At 34.5% G+C, this 24,014-nt stretch overlaps 2 protein-coding genes across 10 annotated transcripts in view; both read right to left on the reverse strand.

Moving 5' to 3' along the window:
• Positions 1–24,014, reverse strand: part of LOC126887620 (uncharacterized) — a 376,841-nt gene that overhangs the window by 335,882 nt on the left and 16,945 nt on the right. For all 9 annotated transcript variants that reach the window (XM_050655215.1, XM_050655221.1, XM_050655222.1 and 6 more), the window contains one exon: positions 15,861–16,107. In XM_050655215.1, the coding sequence (XP_050511172.1) occupies positions 15,861–16,107 (247 nt within the window). The remainder of the gene's footprint in view (positions 1–15,860; positions 16,108–24,014) is intronic.
• Positions 20,410–21,208, reverse strand: LOC126887624 (uncharacterized). Its single transcript, XM_050655228.1, has one exon. The coding sequence runs from the start codon at positions 21,205–21,207 to the stop codon at positions 20,437–20,439; it is 771 nt and encodes a 256-aa protein (XP_050511185.1). The 5' UTR covers position 21,208; the 3' UTR covers positions 20,410–20,436.

Genomic DNA, 24,014 nt, shown 5'->3' on the forward strand with positions numbered 1-24,014 from the left:
CGTCAAGTTTGACCGGAGCAGTTTAGCATGGCTGTTTTTTTATATAGTCAATAAGCTTATCAAAAAATGATGTGTCAGCTGGCCCAAAACCGGGGATTTTAGGCAAGAACAGATAAAGTATGAAAGTATATGGAAAAACCCTACAACTTATATGTCAAATATTATTCTTACATCCATAATGGCCTAGTGGTCAGAATATCTGGCTCCTGGATTTCCGACGTCGGGAATCGAACCCGACTCGCCTGAGCAAAAATAAATTCATAGAATCCGTGCTAAAGTTACCGTAAAAATTTGACACTACCTCCCAGCAGGCTCGCTGAGAGGGCGGTACAGCCGGTACACATTACCGGGACCCGGCTATGTAAGGGGCCCGGCATCGACCAGGCCAAAATCGTAATTTTTCTTATTTTTTGTTGCTCATTAGAAAAATCAAAATTCATGGTCTTCCATTGTTGACAAAATCTAAGTTAGTTGCCAGCAATTATAGAATAAATCCAGAATTTACATCAAATAAGTAAAAACGTCGCAAGAAGCTTGCGAGATTTTTGATGATTTGCCTGGTCCTAGAAGTGACGCGACTGATAATTTAGTCCGAGTCCGACGCAATATTTCGCTGTGAAATATTTAATAATGTCAAAAATTGTATAGGTATTGTCCTTTTCATGAGCATTTTTCAGTGCGTAACAAATGATAGGAAAAAGGGTAAGTCCGTGATAATACACATTTATGACATTTATTCTAACATGACATTTTAGTTAAATCTGACAGTTGTCACATTTTATTTTCAATTTGGAATAAAAACAAATCAAATGTGTTTCTTGCATTTATAAAATGGTATTTTCTTTGATTTGTATAGTTTTATAAATTATACAGATTATATTTATGATATTATAATCTAATTAAAAAAAAATTATTTTTTTTATTATGGCGCCATCTATCGACAACTAGAATAACTAGAATAAATGTTGTAAATGTCTGTAATCACGGACGTACCTTTTTTTCTGTCACATACAATTTAATGCGTTAGAAAGAAATCTAAAAACTGTGACGCACTGAAAGATGATCATGAGAAAAAGAATACCTAATTAGTCCAAGTAATGAAGCTTAAAATAGGACAAAACCTCGCAATTTTTACAGAATGGATCGATTTGCTTGAAAATTTCAGAATAAGTAGTGGATAGTCCAAGGATCAAAATCTATATAATGCCAAAAGGCGCTATTACCATGGGGGTGGTTGCCACCCTATCTCGGGGGTGGAAATTTTTTATTATATTTTGACCGCAAAAGTTGTTAAAAACATTCATTCTAAGCAAAAACGTTCTATATGTTTTTTTTATAAAATTAATAGTTTTCGATTTATTCGCTATCGAAAGTGTTAGTTTTATATCATAAAAAATCAATGTTTTTTAATCAGTTTTCTGCTAATAACTCAAAAAGTTTTCGTTTTATCAAAACAACTTTGCTTAACAAAAATGTACCTTTTGAAAAAATTAACAAAACAGTTTTTTTTTTAATTTTCTTTAAGACCAATAGTAATCGAGCTATACTTTATTATATGTTAGTTCTTCTTCGTCAAATGCTAAATATTGTAGTTTCAAACTCAAAAGACGGGAAAACTCTGCATTTTTCGAGGATAACTTGTTCAAACTAATTTAAAGTATTTAAAAATATCTATCTACAGAAATAAAAAAGGTCTCTAGCTCAAAAATTTAGTGACTTATTATGAAGAGAATGTCAGTCCCTATTTTTTTCAGCGAAAAAGTGATCGGAAACTTCCCCCTAGTTACCATCCTAATTAAAATTAGTCATTTACCTTATTTGGTCTTATATATTTATGTACAGTCGAACCCGCTTATTAGAATACCTGTTAAAGGAATATCCCGCTTTAAGGAATAGAAATTTGAGGTCCCGAAACGTTTCTTCTAGTCACCCATGATCGGTTATTAGAATATCCCGGTTATAGGAATACTTTTGCTTTGCACGAAGGCTATTCCAATAAGCGGGTTCGACTGTATTATTAATAGGTTGTAGAGGTTTGAGCGGCTTAGAATAATTAGTTTTTAAAAAAATCGGGTTAAAAGCGAATAACGAATTTTTGTAGTTTGGTAAAAAATGCTTTTTTCTTCAGAATAGAAATATTACCATCAGAGATACGAAAAATATGTAAATCTAAAATTGTAGCTTATTTAATTTCCAAGAAAGGGGTTAGCAAAAATTTTTTATGGCAAAAACTGAGTGATCTGTTGACAATTAAAACTTGTAATAATATGCAAAAACCAACTTTTCCAACCCTTTTACAGTCACCTCTTTTTGCGACTTAGGATTTTAAAAGGATTTAATATTAATAGACCTTGTAGGGGTATATAAAATTATTTTTTACCAAACTTTCTAGGATAAAAAAATAAAAAAAAGTTACGGTTAAAAAATCAATGTATTTTTTGAAAAAAAAAAGGAGAAGTCCAATTGGAAGCTTAATAATGTAAGTTATCAGTGTTTTTAGTCATTGGCCTTATTCATTATTCTTTACTTATGTATTATTAATAGATTCTAGAAGTTTGACTGGCTTACAAGGATTAATTTTAAAAAACCTGGAGTTAAAAGCGAAAAACGAATTTTTGTAGTTTGGTAAAAAATGTCATTTTCTTCAGAATTGACAGATTAGCATCGGAGATACGAAAAAATGTTTAAATATGGAATTGTAGGTTATTTAAATCCCAAGAACTTGGCTTGAAAAAAATTTTTTTACGGCAAAAATTGAGTGAATCGTAAATGAGTATCATATCGAAAAACATTGATTTTTCGATATAAAACTAACACTTTCGATAGCGAATAAATCGAAAAATATTAATTTTATCAAAAAAATGTATGGAAAATTTTTTGCTTAAAATGAATGTTTTTATCAACTTTTGCGGTCAAAATATAATAAAAAATTTCCACCCCCAAGGTGGGGTGGCAACCACCCCTATGGTAAAAGCGCCTTTCGGCATCATATAGATTTTGATCCTTGGACTATCCACTACTTATTCTTAAATTTTCAAGCAAATCGGTCCATTCTGTAAAAATTACGAGCTGAAAAGCTTCGGTTCCTGGACTAAATAAGCAATTTAACCAGAAAATTTAATGCAGCAAATGAAATCCCTTCGCTAGTTTTATAGACTAAGAGCCGCTATAGGTGAAATTTCTTAATCATTTTAGGCACGATGGGACCCTATAACTTAAATAGTAGAACCTAAAAGAAAACGTTTGAACACTGTGCCGTCACTTTTCAGTGGCACATGCGTCGACAGTGGCGCATCAAACTTTCCACTTATGGACGGGATAAATAAATTAAAAGTTACCCTCCCTTACTAACAGAATTAACCTTTTTTATTTTTTTAAGTTCTATGTGATTAACACATAGGATTCAGCGTAATTTTAACCCACCACCCCCTTCCCCCTGCCCCCACCATCAAAAACTTCATTTTTCGTTTTTATTTTTTTTGGTGGGATGCAATCAATTTTAAAATTTCAAAAAATTCACACGCATAGCTGAGGCTTTTATAAAACATGCTTATTTTTTATAGACCCATAGGTAGAGTATACATAACCTCAAAAAATTAAAAGGAATTTTTTTTTCAAAAAAGCGTATAACTTCTTTTGAGGAATAGCTGCAGGTCTAATTTTTCTTAATCTTGTGTGTTTTATCAAACACTATATTTTTAATTTTTTTCAGATTTTTCTGTAAGGCTCCCCACCTTCAAAAATCCGAAAAACTGTTTTTTGGGGGGGTTTTGGGAGATTTTCCCTATTTTATAGACTTCATAATATATACAATCAATTTTGTTTTTATAGGTTATATGTAACTTGAAGTAACTGAGTCCTTTAAAATATTTAAAAATCAGAAAAACACGTTCAAACCCCCCAAAATCCCCTTAAAAAACAGTTTTTTTGGATTTTTGAAGATGACCAGCGTTACAGAAAAATCTGAAAAAAATTTGAAATATAGTTTTTGATAAAATACACAAGACTAAGAAAAAATTAGATCTGCAGCTATTCCCAAAAAAAAAGTTATATACTTTTTTCCAAAAAAAAAAATTTTTAATTTTTTTGAGGTTATGTACACTCAACCTACAGGTCTATAAAAAATAGACGTGTTTTATAAAGACCTTAACTATGTGTGTGAATTTTTTGAAATTTTAAAATTGATTGCATCCCACCAAAAAAAAAATAAAATCGAAAATTAAAGTTAATGATGGTGGGGGCAGGGAGAAGGGAGTGGTGAATTAAAATTACTATGAATCTTATGTCTTAATCACATAGAACTTAAAAAAATGAAAAAAATTAAATTCTGGTAATGAGGGAGGGTATTTTTTAATTTATGTATCCCGTCCATAAGTGGAAAGTTTGATGCGCCACTGTAGACGCATGTGCCACTAAAAAGTGACGGCACAGTGCTCAAACGTTTTCTTTTAGGTTCTACTATTTAAGTTATAGGGTCCCATCGTGCCTAAAATGATTAAGAAATTTCACCTATAGCGGCTCTTAGTCTATTACGGATATTCCGAGATGAAGATGACGGCAATATTTAGAGACAAATTAATATATTGCGTGAGGTTTTTAAAGATAACATCTGTGAAAATCTCATAGATGAAACTTTTCATTTGAGAGCGATAGGGAGCATCCATAAACTACGTCGTAAAAAATTTGAACTTTTTAATACCCTCCACCCCCCTCCGTCGTAATTCGTCGTTTAGAGACGACCCCCCCCCCCTCCATGTCGATGTCGTCGTTGCAACTCACGACCCCCCTTTCATTGATTTAAAAAAAATCAATATTATTTCTGTTTTTTTAAATCAAATATGAGGGGGTAGGCGTAAAATCTTGGTCCAATGCTATTTAAATGTATTATTTTTTTTCGAATCCTGAGAAAACTAATAAATATATTTGAAAAATTTAAACGCAGAATAAAAGATTACATTATTACCGAGGGTTGGAAGTCCCTTAGAATAAACAAAAGGTCTCTTTTGAATGAAATATTTGAAATGAAAAATCAGACCAAATTTTCTTTTTTTTTTTTCACACCTGTAACTTATTAAAATAAACATTGTAGATGTTTTCAGGAACTTTTGGCCCTCGGCAATAATGCAGTCTTTCAATCTGCGTTTAAATTTTTCAAAAATCTTTATTAGTTTTCTTAGTATTCGAAAAAAATGAATGCATTTAAATAGCATTGGACCAAGATTTTGCGGGGTATGTTTCTTAACTGCATTATATAAATCTTTATATTAATTTTGTTTTGATTTCGATGCCATTTCTTATAAAGTATAAATACGACTTACTAACTAAATAGAAAACGATATTTTACTTCTATTCGTTCTTTCAGAACTGTTGTTTCACACACAGTATGCAGCACATAAATAAACTATCAATTTAATAAAAATCCACAAGGAAGAACTTCGTGTAGTTGGCTGTATACCATTAATTGCAAGTGAAATTTAATAAAAAATTTTCTTCTTGGTAAAAGGTATATTAGTTTAAAAAGCCTTAAAGGGCTACAAACATATAAACAAAACGTTTTCGCTCTGTAACAAGAGCATCATCAGTGTTACAAGAACATGGTGAGCCAACCAAAAAAATACAAAGGTCAAAGCCTTTCAAAAACAGACAAAAGTCTTATATAAATGAACACACCGAAAAATCCAAAGGATGTATAAAATTCCTAAGGATACGGCCCTAGGGCAACATATGACTCCCACACGTGGTAAGTGGGTCAAAAGGTAACTGTAACAATATTTTCATATCAATTTAATATTTGTTTGCTTCCAGACGTTGTTTTGTATATAGAAGCGATTGTTTAAGCCCAAAGAACAATGTCTTATTGTTTGTTGTCCTGTACAAAAGTGCTACCTAATATTATTTTAACGCCGTGACTGATAAACACGAAATGAAAAGTATGCGATAAAAGTATCTATAATAGAATTTTTTTTTTATTTTAACAAAGGTATATTTATTCGTAAACGTTTTGTTTTATTTTCAATTTCATATCAAAAACTATACGTTTTTATATGAATATCTGATACTTTAATGCTGGTAGAAGCTAGTAAAAAATTATTTTTATATGCACAATAGCGACAAATTTAAATGTACCAATATATTAAGCGACGTCGAATGGGCACTCATACCCCCTCCCCCCTGTCGTACTCCGTCGTAATAAGCAAGCCCCCCTCCCTCTTCTCAACGACGTAGTTTATGTATGACCCCATATACAAGGATGTCAATTCAGGATATTAAAGGAAATTAAAACATCTCAAATTGGAATCATTATGTCCTAACGTCGATATTGTGTTATAAGAATGTATAAAAATATTTTGCACATTACCGGTGACAGTCGCAGAAGCGGAAAAACCCTTTAGTTGTTTTTCTCGCATAAAAAATGCTATGAGATCTACAACAGAGAAGGATGATCGGTTAACTCTTCTAGCAACTTTGTGCATTGAGAATAATTTGATTTTTCGAAAATTAGAAACATCTTTGTCAATCAAATTATATTTAAAATGTTTCTTATATATTTTTTTTAATTTAACAATTTATTTCGCTTTTCACTTTTTGCCGGTTGCTCGTTTTTCACTTCTTACCGGGGCCCGCTCATCTTACTCGGCGGCCCTGCATCCCAGACTATTAGAAAAGAAATAAAATAAAATTTTCAACAGAAAATAAAAACTATGTAGATAATTTGATAAGTAATCTCCTAGATTAAGTCGAACCCGTTCCTGTACTAATATACAAATTCCTCCCGAAATAATGAAACAAGAACAACAGGATCTTACATGCGAAGGTAAAATTTAATCTGTTCTACTGTTAGAAGCAACAAGCAAAATATATATGAAATTTCGCAATAGTAATAATAAGTAAATACAATTAGGATAAGTACATCACAAGAACGCTACAATGTTCTGTTGTATAAATTTGATTAAATAGGGACCAGAAGATGAAAAGGAACATCATGCACGGAGGAATTTTCCAGGGCAGTGAGCTGTATACACCCTTCGACCTATTTACAAAGAAAAATGTTTCTTGACGACTTTACTACATGGCATTAAGCTGGGATATAATATTTACGAGTAATGTATCCTGACACTGGGTAGACGTAGACGGAAAGGGGAAAAGCGGTAAATTAGATACAGAGTCTGGCGAAGTAGACGCTACAATAACTATATAAAACGTATAAAAAGTGAAAATTGTTATTTCCTTAAAAATATACAAGGCATTTTCATAAATTAGCACATTTATACACTTCTGTTAAAAAAAATTCGGACACTTGTTTTTTTTAATTATGTTAGTGTTAAGTAAACGGACACGCGCCAACTCGTAACTCTTAATGACAATTTTTTTCAAATCGAAATGTACACCGGCCAATTCGTAACTTTTCTACTATCTGACCCTCCCAACTCGCAACTTTATACAGGTGAATTCGAAACCTTTGTTTACTTCTAATACCCCAGGTAGATAGGTTAAAAGGTAAGAAATAAATTTGAACAGTAACGGATTAAGCCAACATAGCATAACGGATTAAGCATATAGCATATTATGTAAGCGAATGGTTCTTGGTTTGCTCAAAAACATGTTGTGTATTATATGTACCTATAAAAAAATAACAAAAATTGAAATCTCTTAATAAAATAATTGAAATAATATGATATGTATAGACCAGGGCGGATCTGTAAAAAAACGTCTATTTGTGAATGTGCGAGGTGGCATTCGGATTTTTGCAGATAAAGTTAGGTGACAACTTCAATAATAATAATTGACTTATGCTCCCTCTCAAATATGCCCGAAACATTAATAAAAAAATTAAAATATTTAAAAATTTCGAAAAACTTTGATTTTTTTCTACTTTCTTTGCTTATAACTTTAAAACGATTCATTTTGGAGCAAAGTCGTAGGGAAATAAAATAAAGATAATTGAATTTTGTATGATATACGACTAGTTAAAAATGTCTTAAATTATTACCCTTTCTGTAAAATAGCAATAAATACAAAATAAGGGGGCAAAATAAGCCTCTTCAGTGTTTTTCAACAACTTTGGTTGCACTTAGAACCTTCGTAATTCGCATAGAAAATCCTTATCATATGTACTTAAATTGTCCACCAAATTTTAATAAAATCGACCTGATAGATTTTGCTTAATAATTTTGCAATCTAAATTTTTTTAAAAAAGTTCAAATTTTTTAAAGACTTTCTGAACAAAAAGTAGACCATTTAGAAGTTTACTAATTTTTTTACATATAAAGAGGCACTCTACCTATTCAATACACTTTACATAATTAAAATCGGATTATCTAAGCAGCCTCAGCGCTGTTTCAAAGTTATAAACAATTATTTGGCATCCACGTTCACTCTTTACGAAATCTGTTACAAGTATTTCAGCCATTTTAACAAAATTTATTTCGACTTTCTCATGTAACTCGTCCAAGAGACAATACATAAATGATGAATAACTTTTACACCACCTTCAAAGACGATAATTTATACAAGTACATACCAAGGGCGGATCCAGGACCGATTTTCGGGAGGTGCCATAAACTTTTTTTTGGTGGGAAATACCCGGGAGTCTGGGGGAAATTTTTTAAAAATCAGGGTTAAAATAGTGAGTTTTAACAGTTTTAAGGCACTTGGGCATTTGGGAGTGCTCCTAGTAACATTGAACGTGTCTTGGTTTGTTTATTTCTACTGCATCTTGATTGTGAATTTAGCGTAGAAACTCAGATGTGCATAAATATTAAGCAACGTCAATGCAAGTGTACCAGTCTTGGATCCTTCCATGTTCATGTTGAGATATATGTTAGTGCTTCAGTTATATGTAAAATGCCAGATATGAACTGGATTACGCTTTCATGGCGCTCAACCCATCTTGTACGCATAAACTTGTTAAATTTTGTCACAGTTCAAGTTTTAAAACTTCAGTTCTCTTGGTTGACATGTTAAAAAATTACTGACTTCATTGTTCCCACCGTGTTTCTGAAGGACGATACATTAATAGGAGTTGGAAGGGAATGGCTTAAAATATGATTCAGGCAAGGACATCTAACCAATGGCGGATCTATACATTTGGCTTGGGAGGGAAAATTTGTCTTAGCCGGGAAATTCTAATGAAACATCAACCAAAAGACATAAAAAAGATAAACCCAAACTACATAAAAGACAAAAACAATAACTTATATGTATTAAGTTCCCTTAATTTTACTAACTAGTGTATTTATTGAACCGAATTGGTCTGTCTGTGGTTTGAGTTGCATGTCAGCTAATATATTTTTATGTGCAATACTTTTTTTTCTATCATTTTGGACATTGTTAGGAGGGAAAATTTCCCCTTTTTCCCTCACCGTAGATACGCCCCTGCATCTAACTGCATTTATTGCGAACTTTTTATTGCACCGACCGTTTCAGAGCTCATTACTCTACAACTGTCAGTAAAGATTTCTACCTATTTCTTCGGATACAAGTGCAGTTCTTTCAACAAGTTTAATGCTTTTTTCCGAATTCTTCTCCTATCAGGCCTTGTTCTTTCCCTCTTTCTTGATTTTCAGTAATTATTTTTATGTTCTCGTAAGCGTCAATGAACTTGACAAAGTCTTCACGAATGTTGTTATTGTGTATCTATGTATCTCAAATTTAGGGAAAGCTGTTCTACGTTTGATGTGTCAGTCCTTTCGTCAAATATGACAGAGTAATAATTTTCACTTTGAACCTGATTCATTGTGAACGTGGCAAACGGAATATGCCTTTGCAACTAGAAACATTTGAACTGCAAATAGTAAATATTTAAATTTATATATTTTTTTAAATTCTCGGAGGGATCCGCCCTTCTGGATCCGCCCTTGGTACATACCTGGAATACCGGTATTAGATTATCAACATCGTTAGTAATTACTTAGAAAAGAAATTTACAAATTCACCGGTACTTGGTGGGTTACCGAATAATTAACTGCGCGCCAGAGTTACCAGTTGGCCTGTAATTAGGATGGGAGATTAAAATAGTTACGAATTCGCCGGGACCCAATTAAACATTAATCATTAGTGTAGACACTAATAGCCAGCAGATCCTAGCTTTGTCAATCGAAAGAAAGTTTCATAGGGGAATAACAAGCTGGATTCAGAGAAAATAGATCGACCATAAATCAGACCATAAAGCATATGACATTAAAAGGGATCAGATGTGGAATGCCATGGCAAAACTTTCAGTTTAAAAAAAACTTATCCAGCTCGGTAAAATATGTGTCCGTGGCTGTAGATCCAGAGTAAGGATAAGTAATAAACTCGCAGAATGGTTTGAATTAAACTGTGGTCTGAAACAAGGATTGCTGGCACATCTTTTCTTTAATATTATACTAGAGAAAGTACTAAGAACAGCTCAAATTAGAATAGAACTACTAACAGTTGACTGTTGACTGAAAGGCTCGTTGACTTCAAGCCAGTGCTTTGTAACCGCAACTACCGGGGGAAATCCTAATTCCTCTAGAAACAAAAACAATTCATCAGTTTTGTATCTTATAGAACGAATATTAATCAGAACCATGCTAAAGTTGTTATCACTAAAATAATTTGAGGATTCTAGTCCCTCAGAACACGTCGTGATATTTAAAAATTTCATTTAGGAGAGACAGCGGTATAGTAATTTTGGTGACATTCCCTTGATTTTTGTAAATGGATAATTCTTTCAGAAGTGAGAAAGAACCTAAAAGCAGCAAGATCAGCTTACAGCTCATCTGGACCAATTCCATAGACGTCGTTAAATTCTAGAAGAATTTTTCGTAGATTTTCAGTTTGGTAGGAAACCCTTCGAAAGCCTTTTGGCTTTAGTTTTGTGCTTGTGACAGTTTAACGCTTATGTTGGTAAATCCATCATAAAATACTGAAGCAGGTTGGTCGTGTAGAAAAGCAAGATGAAGTTTAATGGCTTTTAAGACATCCTGTTCCCTTAATCTGGCTAGAATATATCGACTATTAGAGTTATTGGTTAATCTAACTCTTCTTAGATTCTTAGATTTGCTAATTTCGATGGCCTGCTTGTCTGAACATATATTTGTGTTCTGTACGTCATCTTTGTTGTTGCATAAACTGGTAACGAGATTTTTCCGGGCTAGCAGGACTTCTGATATTCTTCGGATTCTTATGTGACTCGGATGAAGGCGATGGTTCGGAATATGAAGATGCAATGGGCCATTTAATTATTACACCAGGTGGCCAAATTTCCTTATTAAATAATAAGTTAATAGATGATCTAGGTATTATACCTATTTTAAATGAAGAACCAGTTGCTGTGTCGGCATCTTTAACGAGGGCGTAACATCTAATTATATTCTTTGATAGGTACCAAGCTTCTCTTTAATAAAGTGTACCACTTTTATAGGAGTGTATATTATTGGTGTTAAGATACTAATAATTACAAACTGACATTTATCTTCTGTGTTTTTTGACTTTTGCTCTGGACTTACTTCGCAACATTGAGGCTCTTCAGTTTGGTTACTTGTGGTGGCATAAAATGTTTTTTAAGTGAAATTTAATAAAGAAATTTCCTCTTGGTAAAAGGTATATTAGTTTAAAAAGCCCTAAAGGGCTACAAACATATGAACAAAACGTTTTCGCTCTGTAACAAGGGCATCATCAGTGTTACAAGAACATGGTGAGCCAACCAAAAAATACAAGGTCAAAGCCTTTCAAAAAATAGACAAAAGTCTAATATAAATAAATACATCAGATGTATTTATTTATATTAGAATTTCGTCTGTTTTTTGAAAGGCTTTGACCTTGTATTTTTTGGTTGGCTCACCATGTTCTTGTAACACTGATGATGCTCTTGTTACAGAGCGAAAACGTTTTTTTCATATGTTTGTAGCCCTTTAGGGCTTTTTAAACTAATATACCTTTTACCAAGAGGAAAATTTTTTATTAAATTTCACTTGTAATTAATGGTATACAGCCAACTACAGGAAGTTCTTCCTTGTAAAAATGTTTTTTGTTCAATACCTCTTTTTTTGTTGGTAAGGTAGATAGATTTTTGGAAATATTGCTCATTTGATTTGATATTTCACTGTTATTTGAAGAGAGCCTTTCTAATCCCAACTTAATTTTAGTGTAGACGTTGAGTCTTGGATTTGAAAATTTATCGTCTCATCTGAACCGCCGAAAAAAACTGACGATATATTGAAAATATTATGTTCCATCTGTCTTACAGATTTTAAAACCTTTTCAGGATTCAGCAGGTTATTTATTTTTTAATAATATAGTCCAGTTTGTTGTCATTTTTTGTTAACAAATCGTAAGTCTCGATAAAAACTGGCAAAGGACCCCGCACAAACCTTATGGAAAATAGGTCCCAGTGGATTTCGTTCATACTTTGTGAAAATACTCTTTGAAGCATCCTAATAAAAGTTCTCATGGGCACAACTCAATCGTATGAAAGATTTTCAAGATATAGAGGTCCAAACTCGGAGAATTATAAGATTTATGGGGTATTCCAATTCCGTGAGTTACTGGTTATTTGGCAACATGTAGAAGTTTGGATCAAGGAAAAGTACTAGTAGTCTAGGATTTTTTCCTGGCTATCCAATGGCGACCTTTACTTTGACCTTGACCTTCAACGAACGTTATCTTCTAGAGTTTCGAGGGTTTTAGGCATTAAATTGATATAAACAGATTACTCATGGGTTTTTGGGATAGCAAAACACCAATATGCCATCAGAATTGCCCTCCAGATGACGTGGTGGCCAGGGCCACTGCAAGAGACGTCATCTAGAGTTTCGATGGTTCTCGGCATTTAATTGATGCAAATGAATTACTGGAGGGTTTTTTGAGGTCGCTAAACACGAATATGCCACCAGAACCGACTACCGGAGCACCTGGTTTCCAAGGTTAATGAAAGCGTCTCCTGGAGTTTCGAGGGTCTTTGGTACTACATTGATGCAAACGGATTAATTATAGGTTTTTGGGGTTGCTGATCACGAATACGTGATCACATTGTGTCGTAGGCACAATGTGATTCGTGGGTCGGATCTGATAATGTATGCATGTTCAGCAACCCCAAAAACCCAAGAGTAATCCATTTGATTCCTCCGAAACTCCAGAAGATAACCTGGCTTATGCACCAGGTGCTCCTGTGTCTGTACTGATCACGTATTCGTGTTCAGCAACCCCAAAAACCTATAACTAATCCATTTGCATTAATGTATTACCGAAGACCCTCGAAACTCCAGGAGCCCCTTTCATTGACCTTGGAAATCAGGTGCTCCGCGAGTCGGTTCTGCTGGCATATTCGTGTATAGCGACCTCGAAAAACCCTCCAGTAATTCATCTGCATCAATTAAATGCCGAAAACCATCGAAACTCTAGAAGATGACGTCCCTTGCAGAGGCCCTGGCCACCACGTCACCCGGAGGGCAATTCTGATGGCATATTCGTGTTTAGCGATCCCAAAAACCCATGAGTAATCTGTTTATATTAACTGAATGCCGAAAACCCTCGAAACTCTAGAAGATGGCGTCCGTTGAAGGTCAAGGTCAAAGTAAAGGTCGCCATTGGATAGCCAGGAAAAAATCCTAGACTACTAGTACTTTTCTTTGATCCAAACTTCTACATGTTTCCAAATAACCAGTAACTCACGGAATTGGAATACCCCGTAAATCTTTATAATTTTCCGAGTTTCGGCCTCTATATCTTGAAAATCCTTCATACGATTGAGTTGTGCCCATGAGAACTTTTTATCAGGATGCTTCAAAGAGTATTTTCCCAAAGTATGAACTAAATCCACTGGGACCTATTTTCCATAAGGTTTGTGCGGGGTCCTTATCAGTAAGCTTTTTAGTAACTTGTGTTACGGCTTCAAAGTTTTCTAGAGGTGTTTGATTTCTTGATAGGTTAGTTATTTTTTTCATTTAAATATTTTAAGCTAGGTGAGTGACATAGTGTACAAAAGGATTTTAGATAAAAACTGGCTTTTCAAAAAAGTACTAAGAGGCAAAAAGTTTTAAAAACATTATGTTTAACTGTTGGTACCACAATAATAATTTAATTGGAACGTACACAAAAGTTTGGGGGGTTTAAGGGAAAAAATCCCCAGAAAATTTTTATGGGGTGTACAAATTTCACTGTTATTTTTTTCAGATATTCCTGCCATAAGAATGCGGGATATATCCATTTTCAATAAAAAATTTCTAATATTTTTCGATATATGTATTGGAAAAAATCGATTTTCATTTTGTAATATCAAAGGGCTGTAACTTTTTTTTATGTGTACATTTGTAATAAGGTAAGTTAGGGTCAATCGAACTATTTTTGGTCCCAGAATATGTGATTTAATTTATTACCTGTAATTTTGTTACGCCCTGTATATTAGGCTCCCTTATATCGAATAATCCCAATATATCAATCAAGCAACGCTTATAATATAGAAGATGATTTAAATTAGATATGTTTTATAGAACAAAATACTAAAAAGGTGAATACAATGTAAGTTTATATTAGTTCTTTAGTCATTTGAATCGCTGAAAACTTAACAAAAAGGTACGTAAGTCACATTTTTAGTAGAATTGGTACTATAGTTAGTACGCGCCGACAATAAACCGGTATGCATTTTAGATTGTGAACGGTTTTCACAGGAATTATCCTTATAAAGTCCACATCCACATTGCTTGTTATACTAACTAGTATGAGAAACAAAATATTTATACATATATAGGGTGTTTCAGAAAAAGGTAATACTGTCTCTAGAATAGGTAAAAAAATAAAAAATAATTGGAGTTTGCTTAGTAAAACATTTTGTAACGCCATCCATTTTCAAGATAAAGGGCGTTGAAGACAAAAAAATTTACACATTTTTCCAGAAACTACTGGCAACATTGTAATGACATTTGGTGAGTTATAAGAACAAGTTTATCAAGAAGTAGTACAACTAAGAATTTTATAGTTATCATTGGCGCGCATCACGGGTGTGATGCGCGCCAAAAATAATAGTACGACACTGAGATACCTTAAATTAAAAATCATTTTTAATTTCTCGTTAAATTTTTCCGCGCCGTTTTCATGCAAAAAAATAAAAAATCTTAACGCTTACAAAGTATTCGAAATAAGTTTCTAAAACTTGTGTAAAATTTCTTGTTTCTTCAACGCCCTGTATCTTAAAAACGGATGGCGTTACAATAAATTTGTTACTAAGCAAACCCCAATTATTTTTAAATTTTTTACCTACCCTAGAGACGGTGTTACCTTTTTTCGAAAGATCCTGTAGAAACTTATTTCGAATACTATAATAAGGGTTCATTATCATCATTAAGCCTGCTGCATCCAAAGTTGAATGCTCGTGGTCTTCACACTGTAATTTGTTGTGTCCACCTTTCGTCCTCCCATGTAAGGGATAAGATGTATTATTTTTTGCATGAAAACGGCGTGTCGTAGGAAAAAAATAAGATAGATTTTTGTCACAAATTGAACGGGAAATACAAAAATGATTTTTAATTTTAAATATCTCACTGGCGTACTATTTTTTTTTTCTTTAAATTAATGTGACTTTTACCCGTATGCCCCCCAGTGATGCATGTAAAATTCATAAAATGCAAATGTCAAAAAGTTCAAAATAACTACCTCTTATAACCCACTAAATTTCACTACAAGGTTGCCAGTAGTTTCGCAAAATCGTAAAAAATGTGTAAAATTTTTTGGTTTTTCAACGCCCTGTATCTTGAAAACGGATGACAAAAAGTCTTTACTAAGCAAACCCAAATTATTTTTCAGTTTTTAGCTATCCTAGAAACGGTGTCACCTTTTTTGAAACACCCTGTATATTATATCAAGAGACTGCATAAATAAATAATGTATTTTCGACTCACCAATTGTTGTAATAACTATGATGGAATAAAATAATGCTCCGGTACGCGTCCATTGAACTTTCTCTAGATTCTCTTCTCCGTTCCAGCCTTCCTTGTTCATTTTGTCTAGCAAAGACTTTTCAAAATCTTTCAAATATTGAGTAGCTCCGATTGTGAACTTTGTTTGGTCCAGAGCCTTCATCTCCTGGGTGAAGTTCCACAGATGTCTGGTGACATTCTGTCGAATCAGCGGAACTCCAATTTTAACCTTAAATTAATAAAAAAAATTATAATGTAGGTACTTATAGTCCACAGTACACCGTCCTTTTTGAAAGATGATTTCAAACGTCTTAAAAATGATCTTAACTGCTTTGTTTGACCGAGTCTACCACTTTCTGAAAAATGTCAGAATGCAGGTTGGACGCATGATACTACGACAACCAGAGATAAAGCCACGCGCATGAATAAGCCTGTCTCTCTCTTCTACGCCTACGTCACTGACCGACAAACGCCAGGCCAAGTGTTCGATTTTTAACTTGAGTTTGTTATTTTTATGCAGTTTGCGAAAGTTTTCGGAAAGCATAAAGCTATATTTTCGGGATAAAATTCTTAAATATAATTAGAAATAGTCATTACTGCCCTTTCAGCATGGTATTATTGTTAGTATTAAATCTTTGCGACTACTCTTTCTAGATTTAAAAAAAGATTTCAACATTAATTATATAACAACATATAATTTAAATCAAGTTTGCTTAGAAGGACTATTCTCAGTAATACGTGTGATTGGAGGTTTACATGATCATCCGTCTCCTTTGCAATTTAAATACCGTCTTCATAATTTTATTATGGGTCGGAACGATGAAGTTATTTCACTCTCAGCTAATGTAAGTAACCTACCAGAAACAACAAACATGTCGCTTCAAAACATGAAAGCAGGAAGCTCTTTGAATCTTGATTGTTACAACAATGACGTAGTAGATTCAGTGATGATAACCGAACCACCCTTTAGTCAATTAAATCTTGCAGTAACTTCAGAAAATTAAAACCATCAAACAGTTTTTGAAATGGAAGAGTTGTATCATGATTGACTAGAAAATTTAGCTGGTTTCATAGTTTTCAAGCTACGACATGAAGAAAGTGGGCAGTTCTACAAATAGTAACACTTCTTCCTCGTGGGTAAATCATCTCTCAGCAGGGGGTTTGGTGAAGCCTTCAGAAATATTACTTACGAACTGTCGTGAACTAGAAAATATTTTTTGCCAATTCAATGGGGACACTATTAAAGTTGGCATCAAAAATCTTTATGGGAAAGATCAGTTATTGTTAAAATACCTGGTGATGTAAAAAACTATTTTTTAGATGTCGGATGTATTTTCGAATGCGAGTTTTGAACCAAAAGTTGAAAGAAAAGTATAAAATAAAAAAAAATTGCAAAAATCGTTAAGTAAAATGAATCAAATTTAATATTGTTTTTGTTTTGTTTTTTTGTCTTGTTTTTTTTTGGGGGGGGGGGCGATAGATGTGCTCTTTTTCTAGTCGTTAAGCTGAGCGGGAAGAGAACTAATCTCAGGAGATGAGTTTTGCTTGGAGAGTCTTAGGACTTTGCACCTCCTTAAACCCAAGACCGCTGGGTACTCCCAACATTGATTGGGGGTATGTAATCTTTGATTGCACCCTTCTCGTGGTCTGATAGTCAATGCTCAGAAAACAAATCGCCAACTGCACCCAAAGGACAGACTAGAAGGCTTAAAACTACGGTGCTGGGAGGAACAGAGATTTCATTTGCCAAAAAAACAAAATACCTTGGGTTTATGCTGATCATAGGCTGAAATGGAATGCTCACATCCTGAAAACCACACAGAAAGCTACTATGTCCTTGGGCAAATGTAGAAGAATGTACGGTGAGAATTGGGGCTTATTGGACCTTTTAAGAAGGGCCAGACTAAAGAATGTAATCTAGAATTAGAGGACCACAATAGATCTGAAAAGGTAGCAGTGGAATAGGCTAAACGGCCACCTCTTTAAATCCATCTAAATCTATCTACTTAATTTTGTTTTTGTAATTTTAATACTTTTTTGAAACTTTAGTTTTTTTATTATTTATTAATAAACCATCTTTTATTTGACGCGGTTTATTTAAAGTTTTCTGCATGTCAAGAAACCTCTTTAATTTTTGCAGTGAAAAAACTATTACGTTTTTTAGTACAGTACCTACATAATATATTGTGTTATTTTACTGGTATGATTATAATAATTCATCAAAGTATAAATTAAACAGTGTAACAGAGCAGACGAAGGGCAATTTCAGTTATTTAATAACACGAGAATGTATAAAACTCTATGCTTTCCCATAAGTCTCCGTACAAGATTGTCGGGCGCTGACGTCATGCGCGCACCGGTTAAAAGTTGTTCTCGAAGTGGCTTTATCTCTGGTTGTCGTAGTATCATGGGTTGGACGTATTTTCGCGTTCCGCGTCATTAACATATTTATGTTGTCGGACTAACGAAACGTGGCTGTAAATTTGTCGGACAAGAGATCGACAATCTTTATTAATTAAACATAAGTACTTGAAATTGAAAATTAAGAGTTTTTTAATAACAAAATCGTAGAGTCCGACACCCGCAATATGTCACTCTAGCGCAGCAGTTTTGTTATTCTTCTTCTTCTTTAGGTTCCATCTCCGCTACGGAGGTTGGCAATCATCATAGCTATTTTAATTTTTGAGGCGGTAGCTCTAAATAGTTATTTTGAGCTGCATCCAAACCATTCTCTCAGGTTTTTCAGCCATGATATTCGTCTTCTTCCGATGCTTCTTCTGACATCTATCTTTCCTTGCATTATGAGTCGTAGGATGCCATACTTCTCGCCCCGCATTACATGTCCGAGATACTGTAGCTTTCTTTCTTTAATTGTAAGTTTAACTTCCTTTTCTTTACCTATTCTTCTCAGTATTTCATTGTTCGTAAATTTATCTACCCAGGAAACCCTCATAATTCTTCTATAGGTCCACATTTCAAAGGCGTTAAGCCGTCTCATTATCTCTACATTTAACGTCCATGATTCCACTCCATAATATAGTACACTGTAGACGTAACATTTTGTTAGGCGTACTTTAAGAGCTAATGTTAAATCTTTGCTACATAGGACCTTTTTCATTTTTATAAAATTAGAACGTGCTTTTTCGATTCTGACTTTTATTTATGTAGTGTAGTCATTATTTTCTGTTATAAGTGTTCCTAGGTAAGTGTACTTTTTTACTCTTTCGATCTGCTGGCCCTCTACTATCAAGATTTCGTTAGTATTATGGTTGTTTTTACTAATTTTCATAAACTTCGTCTTTTTGATATTGAGAGAGAGTCCGTACTCCCTACTACACCTTACTATTTTACTCATGAGTCTTTACAGGTCTTGTAAACTATCGGCTATTATTACTGTATCATCTGCATATCTGATATTGTTAACTAAGACTCCATTTACTCTTATGCCGACTGTTTCATCTTCCAGAGTTTTTCGCATTACCTCTTCAGAATAAGCGTTAAATAATAGAGGTGATAGTATGCAACATTGCCTGACTCCTCTCTTTATTTCCATTTCTTCGCAGATGTTTCCTTTTCAATTCTTACTATTGCTCGCTGATTGTAATAGAGGTGTGTTATTAGTCTCAAATATCTTTCATCTAGGTTTTTATTTTTTAGGATTTCCATGAGTCGATCATGTTTTACTTTATTAAACGCTTTATTATAGTCCAAAAAACAGACGTAAAGAGGATGGTTAACATCCAAACATCTCTGTGTCAGCACATCGAAGGAAAATAATGCCTCTCTGGTACCCATACCATTGCGGAACCCATATTGAGTGTCACTAATATCCAGCTCCAGTTTAGAGTGTATTCTGGCGTGGATAATTTTCAATAGAATTTTCAAGGTATGTGACATTAAGCTTATGGTTCACTGCATTCTTTGGCATTCACTTTCTTCGGCAAACACACAAATGCTGATGTCAACATTTCTCTAGGGATGATTCCTGTAGTATAGATAGCGTTGAACAATTTTACTATTATGTCCAGGTTTTTCTCGTTGACCAACTTTATCAGCTCGCTAGGTAATCCATCTGGACCAGCAGATTTATTGGTTTTCATAGGATTTATTGTCTGACTAACCTCGGATTTTGTTATCTCTGGATCTACATCTCCCGTTTAGCTATCTACGGATGTACTAGCTTCTCTCTGGTCATGAAATAGTTCCTCGACGTACTCTTTCCATCGTCGTAGATTTCGTTCTGTCTCCATCATAATATTTAGTTTTGTTTGTTACAAAACAAATTTTGTTTATTAGAGTTTTGTTATTACAAAACTCTTAATTTTCAATTTAAAGTACATATATTTAATTAATAAAGATTGTCGATCCCTTGTCCGACAAATTTACAGCCGCGTTTCGTTAGTCCGACAACGTAAATATTTTAATGGCACGGGACACGGAAACGCGTCCCAACTGCACTCTAAAATTTTTCATAAAGAGGTAGACTCGCTCAAACGAAGCAGTTAATACCATTTTCAAGACTTTTGTAATCATCATCATCATTCTCTTTGCCTTATCCCTATGCGGGGTCGGCTTCCCTAATTGCATTTCTCCACACAATTCTATCTTGGGTCATATCAATGTTAATTCCCTTTACCCACATGTCCTGCCTTATCGTCTCCCCCCAGGTCTTCTTTGGTCTTCCTCTCCTACTCCTTCCAGGAATCTGCACTTCAGCTACTCTTCGTATTGGATGATTAACGTCTCGACGTTGAATATGACCAAACCATCTTAACCTATGCTCTCTCATTTTGGCATCAATTGGTGCCACACCTAGACTTCCCCTAATATACTCATTTCTAATTTTATCCTTCTTTGTCACTCCACTCATCCATCTAAGCATTCTCATTTCTGCCACATGCATTCGTTGTTCCTCTTTCTTTTTCACTGCCCAACATTCAGTTCCGTACATCATAGCCGGTCTAATGGCTGTTTTATAGAATTTTCCCTTCAGCTTCATTGGAATTTTTCTGTCACACAATACACCACTCGCTTCTTTCCACTTCATCCATCCAGCCCTAATTCTACTGCATGCATCTCCATCTATTTCTCCATTACTCTGTAATACCGATCCTAGATACTTAAAACTATAACTTTTCACAATCATTTCACCATCCAAAGATACCATTTTATTTGAAGTAGCTCCATCTTTAAATGAACATTCCAAATACTCTGTTTTTGTCCTACTAAGTTTTAAACCTTTTTCCTCCAGAGCTTGTCTCCACTGTTCCAGTTTTTGTTCCAAGCCTCTTTCACTATTTCCTACTAACACGACATCATCAGCATACATTAAGCACCATGGAATGTTACCCTGTAGTTTCGCTGTTATCTGGTCCAAAACTAATGAGAATAAATACGGACTAAGCACAGAGCCTTATTGCAATCCTACTTTCACATGAAATTTATCAGTCTCTCCCACACCTGTCCTAACACTAGTCGTTACTCCCTCATACATATCCCTCACAATCTTTACATATTCACCAGCGACTCCTTTCTTATTGAGTGCCCACCACAGAATCTCTCGAGGAACTCTATCATATGCTTTCTCAAGATCAATGAATACCATATGAGCGTTTGTTTCTTTACTCCTGTATTTTTCCATCAACTGCCTTATAATGAAAATTGCATCTGTTGTTGATCTACCCTGCATAAAGCCAAATTGATTCTCGAATATTTCGGTCTCTTCACGTATCCGTCTATCAATTACTCTTTCCCATATTTTCATGGTGTGGCTAAGCAGTTTTATAGCCCTCTAGTTTGTACATTGTTGTATATCTCCCTTGTTTTTGTAAACAGGTACCAGTATACTGCTTCTCCATTCGTCTGGCATTTGTCCAACTTCCATAATTCTATTAAATAGACCTGCTAGCCACCTTGTTCCTCTCTCTCCCAATGCTCTCCATACTTTCCCAGGAATATCATCTGGTCCTACCGCTTTTCCTTTCTTTATTTTTTGAAGCGCTTGAGCCACTTCCTCGTTGGTTATTTTGGTGACCATTGCTGCTACTGTCTCCGTTGACTCTACAGGCTGTCTGTCAAATTCTTCATTGTATAAGCTGTCAAAGTACTTTCTCCATCTCTTTTTGACATCCCTTTCGTAAACTAGTATTTTATGATTTTCAGCTCGGATACATCTAATCTGATTAAAATCTTTTGCTTTCTTTGCTCTCTGTTTGACTATTTTAGATATCTTCGTTTCGCCTTTTCTAGTATCAAGTTGATCGTATAGGTTTGAATACGCTTCTGCTTTGGCTTTTGCTACTGCTACTTTCGCTTCCTTTTTCGCCACCATATAGTTTTGAAGATCTGTGTCGGATCTGGTTTCTTGCCACTTTTTATATAATTTTCTCTTCTCTTTTATTTTTTCTTGTACTTCGTTTGACCACCACCAGGTCTCTTTATCCTCAAACTTTTTTCCTGACGTTTTCTTAAGTATTTCAATAGCAGTCTCTCTAATACTACTGGCCATTTTTCTCCAAATTGTATTAGGGCTTCCTTTCATGTTCCAACATATTTTTTCTACTATTCTTCTCCTGAATATACCTTCTTCCTCATCTTTCAGCAGCCACCACTTGATTTTTTGTGGTCCTCTCTGATATTTTTGTTTAGTTTCGCTTTTTACTTCGATGTCCAGAACAAGCAGCTTATGTTGTTGGCTTACTGTCTCACTAACTATTACCTTGTAGTCCTTGCATTCACGTATGTCTTCTTTTCTTATCATGAAGTAGTCTATTTGAGATTGATGTTGCCCACTTTTGTAGGTAATAAGTTGAGTTTCTCTCTTTTTAAAGAATGTGTTAACAATCGCCATATCCAATGCTGTTGCCAATTCAAGCATGTCATCTCCAGCTTCATTTCTAGTTCCAAAGCCTAATCCCCCATGTATTGTTTCATATCCTGTCTTGGTTTGGCCCACATATGCATTGAAATCACCTCCTACTATAACTTTCTCCTCTGCTGGAATATCACTCAGTACGTCTCCTAATTGATCATAGAAAGCTCTTCTTTCATTCTCACCCAGACCTGTTTGGGGAGCATACACATACACAACATTCAATACCTCTTTATCAATTACAAATTTCACGGACATCATTCTATCACTCGTTCTTACAACTTCTACTACGTTATCTTTCATTTCACTATCGGCAATTATACCAACTCCATTTCTAGTGTTACTACTCCCTACTTACCACAATTTGTATCCTTCACCTAGTTCTTTCGCCCTTTGTCCTTTCCACCTAGTTTCTTGAATACAAACAATTTGAACTCTTCTTCGTTTGAGCGCATCCACTAACTCCAGACTCTTACCTGTAAGACTACCAAGATTCCACGACCCTATCCTGATTTTTCTAACCTGCAATGGTGTTCCCCCTGAGCTAGTCCTCACCCGGAAATCCGAACGGAGGCTCATTTTACTTCCGGCACATTTTACCTCAGGAGATGCCATCATATCAGTGTAAATTTTTTATATCATTGGAGAAGGTCTTTTCATTAGTATGGCCTGAAAAGATTTTGTTTGGATATTTGATGCCTGAATGCCTTTTCTATCAGCACTATACCCTGCCCTGCACGTTTAGCCAATACACCACCAATGCAACCAAAGTGCAGTATTACCCCACACCCGCCTGCATTTTTCTGTATAGGCCAGAATCCCTACTGTAAGGACTGCCCTATAAGCCAATGTATTGTTGCCCATATCCCGCCACTAGGAGGCACGTACTTTGTTCGGGATACTAGTCATTTTCGGGAAAGTCATTTTCAAGACTTTTGTAATCATCTTCCAAAAAGTATGATGTAATGTGGACTATTAGCTTTTCAGCAGAATAATGAATTTAAAAGTATTCTACAAAAATTATAATATAAATTATTTCCAACATTGGAATGTCTATCTCAAATTGATAAAATATTTTTTCTTCAAACGTCAAATAATGATGACATTACTTATCTAACTTGATCCTGTCAAAGTTTGATGTCTCCGCCGGCAGCAGTTTTTTTTCCCCATTTCTTTACGGCGGAGGGAAAAATGTTGTCATGGCAACAATATGAAACATGTCACAAAGCAACAATACAAATGTCATTAACAACAATTAAACATCA

The sequence above is a fragment of the Diabrotica virgifera genome, chromosome 7, assembly GCF_917563875.1.
Source record: "Diabrotica virgifera virgifera chromosome 7, PGI_DIABVI_V3a".
NCBI classification, from domain to species: domain Eukaryota; kingdom Metazoa; phylum Arthropoda; class Insecta; order Coleoptera; family Chrysomelidae; genus Diabrotica; species Diabrotica virgifera.

Coding starts and splice junctions, on each gene's coding strand:
- LOC126887624 (XM_050655228.1), bottom strand. CDS start 21,207: ATGTATGCTGATGATGTCGTGTTAGTAGGAAATAGTGAAAGAGGCTTG.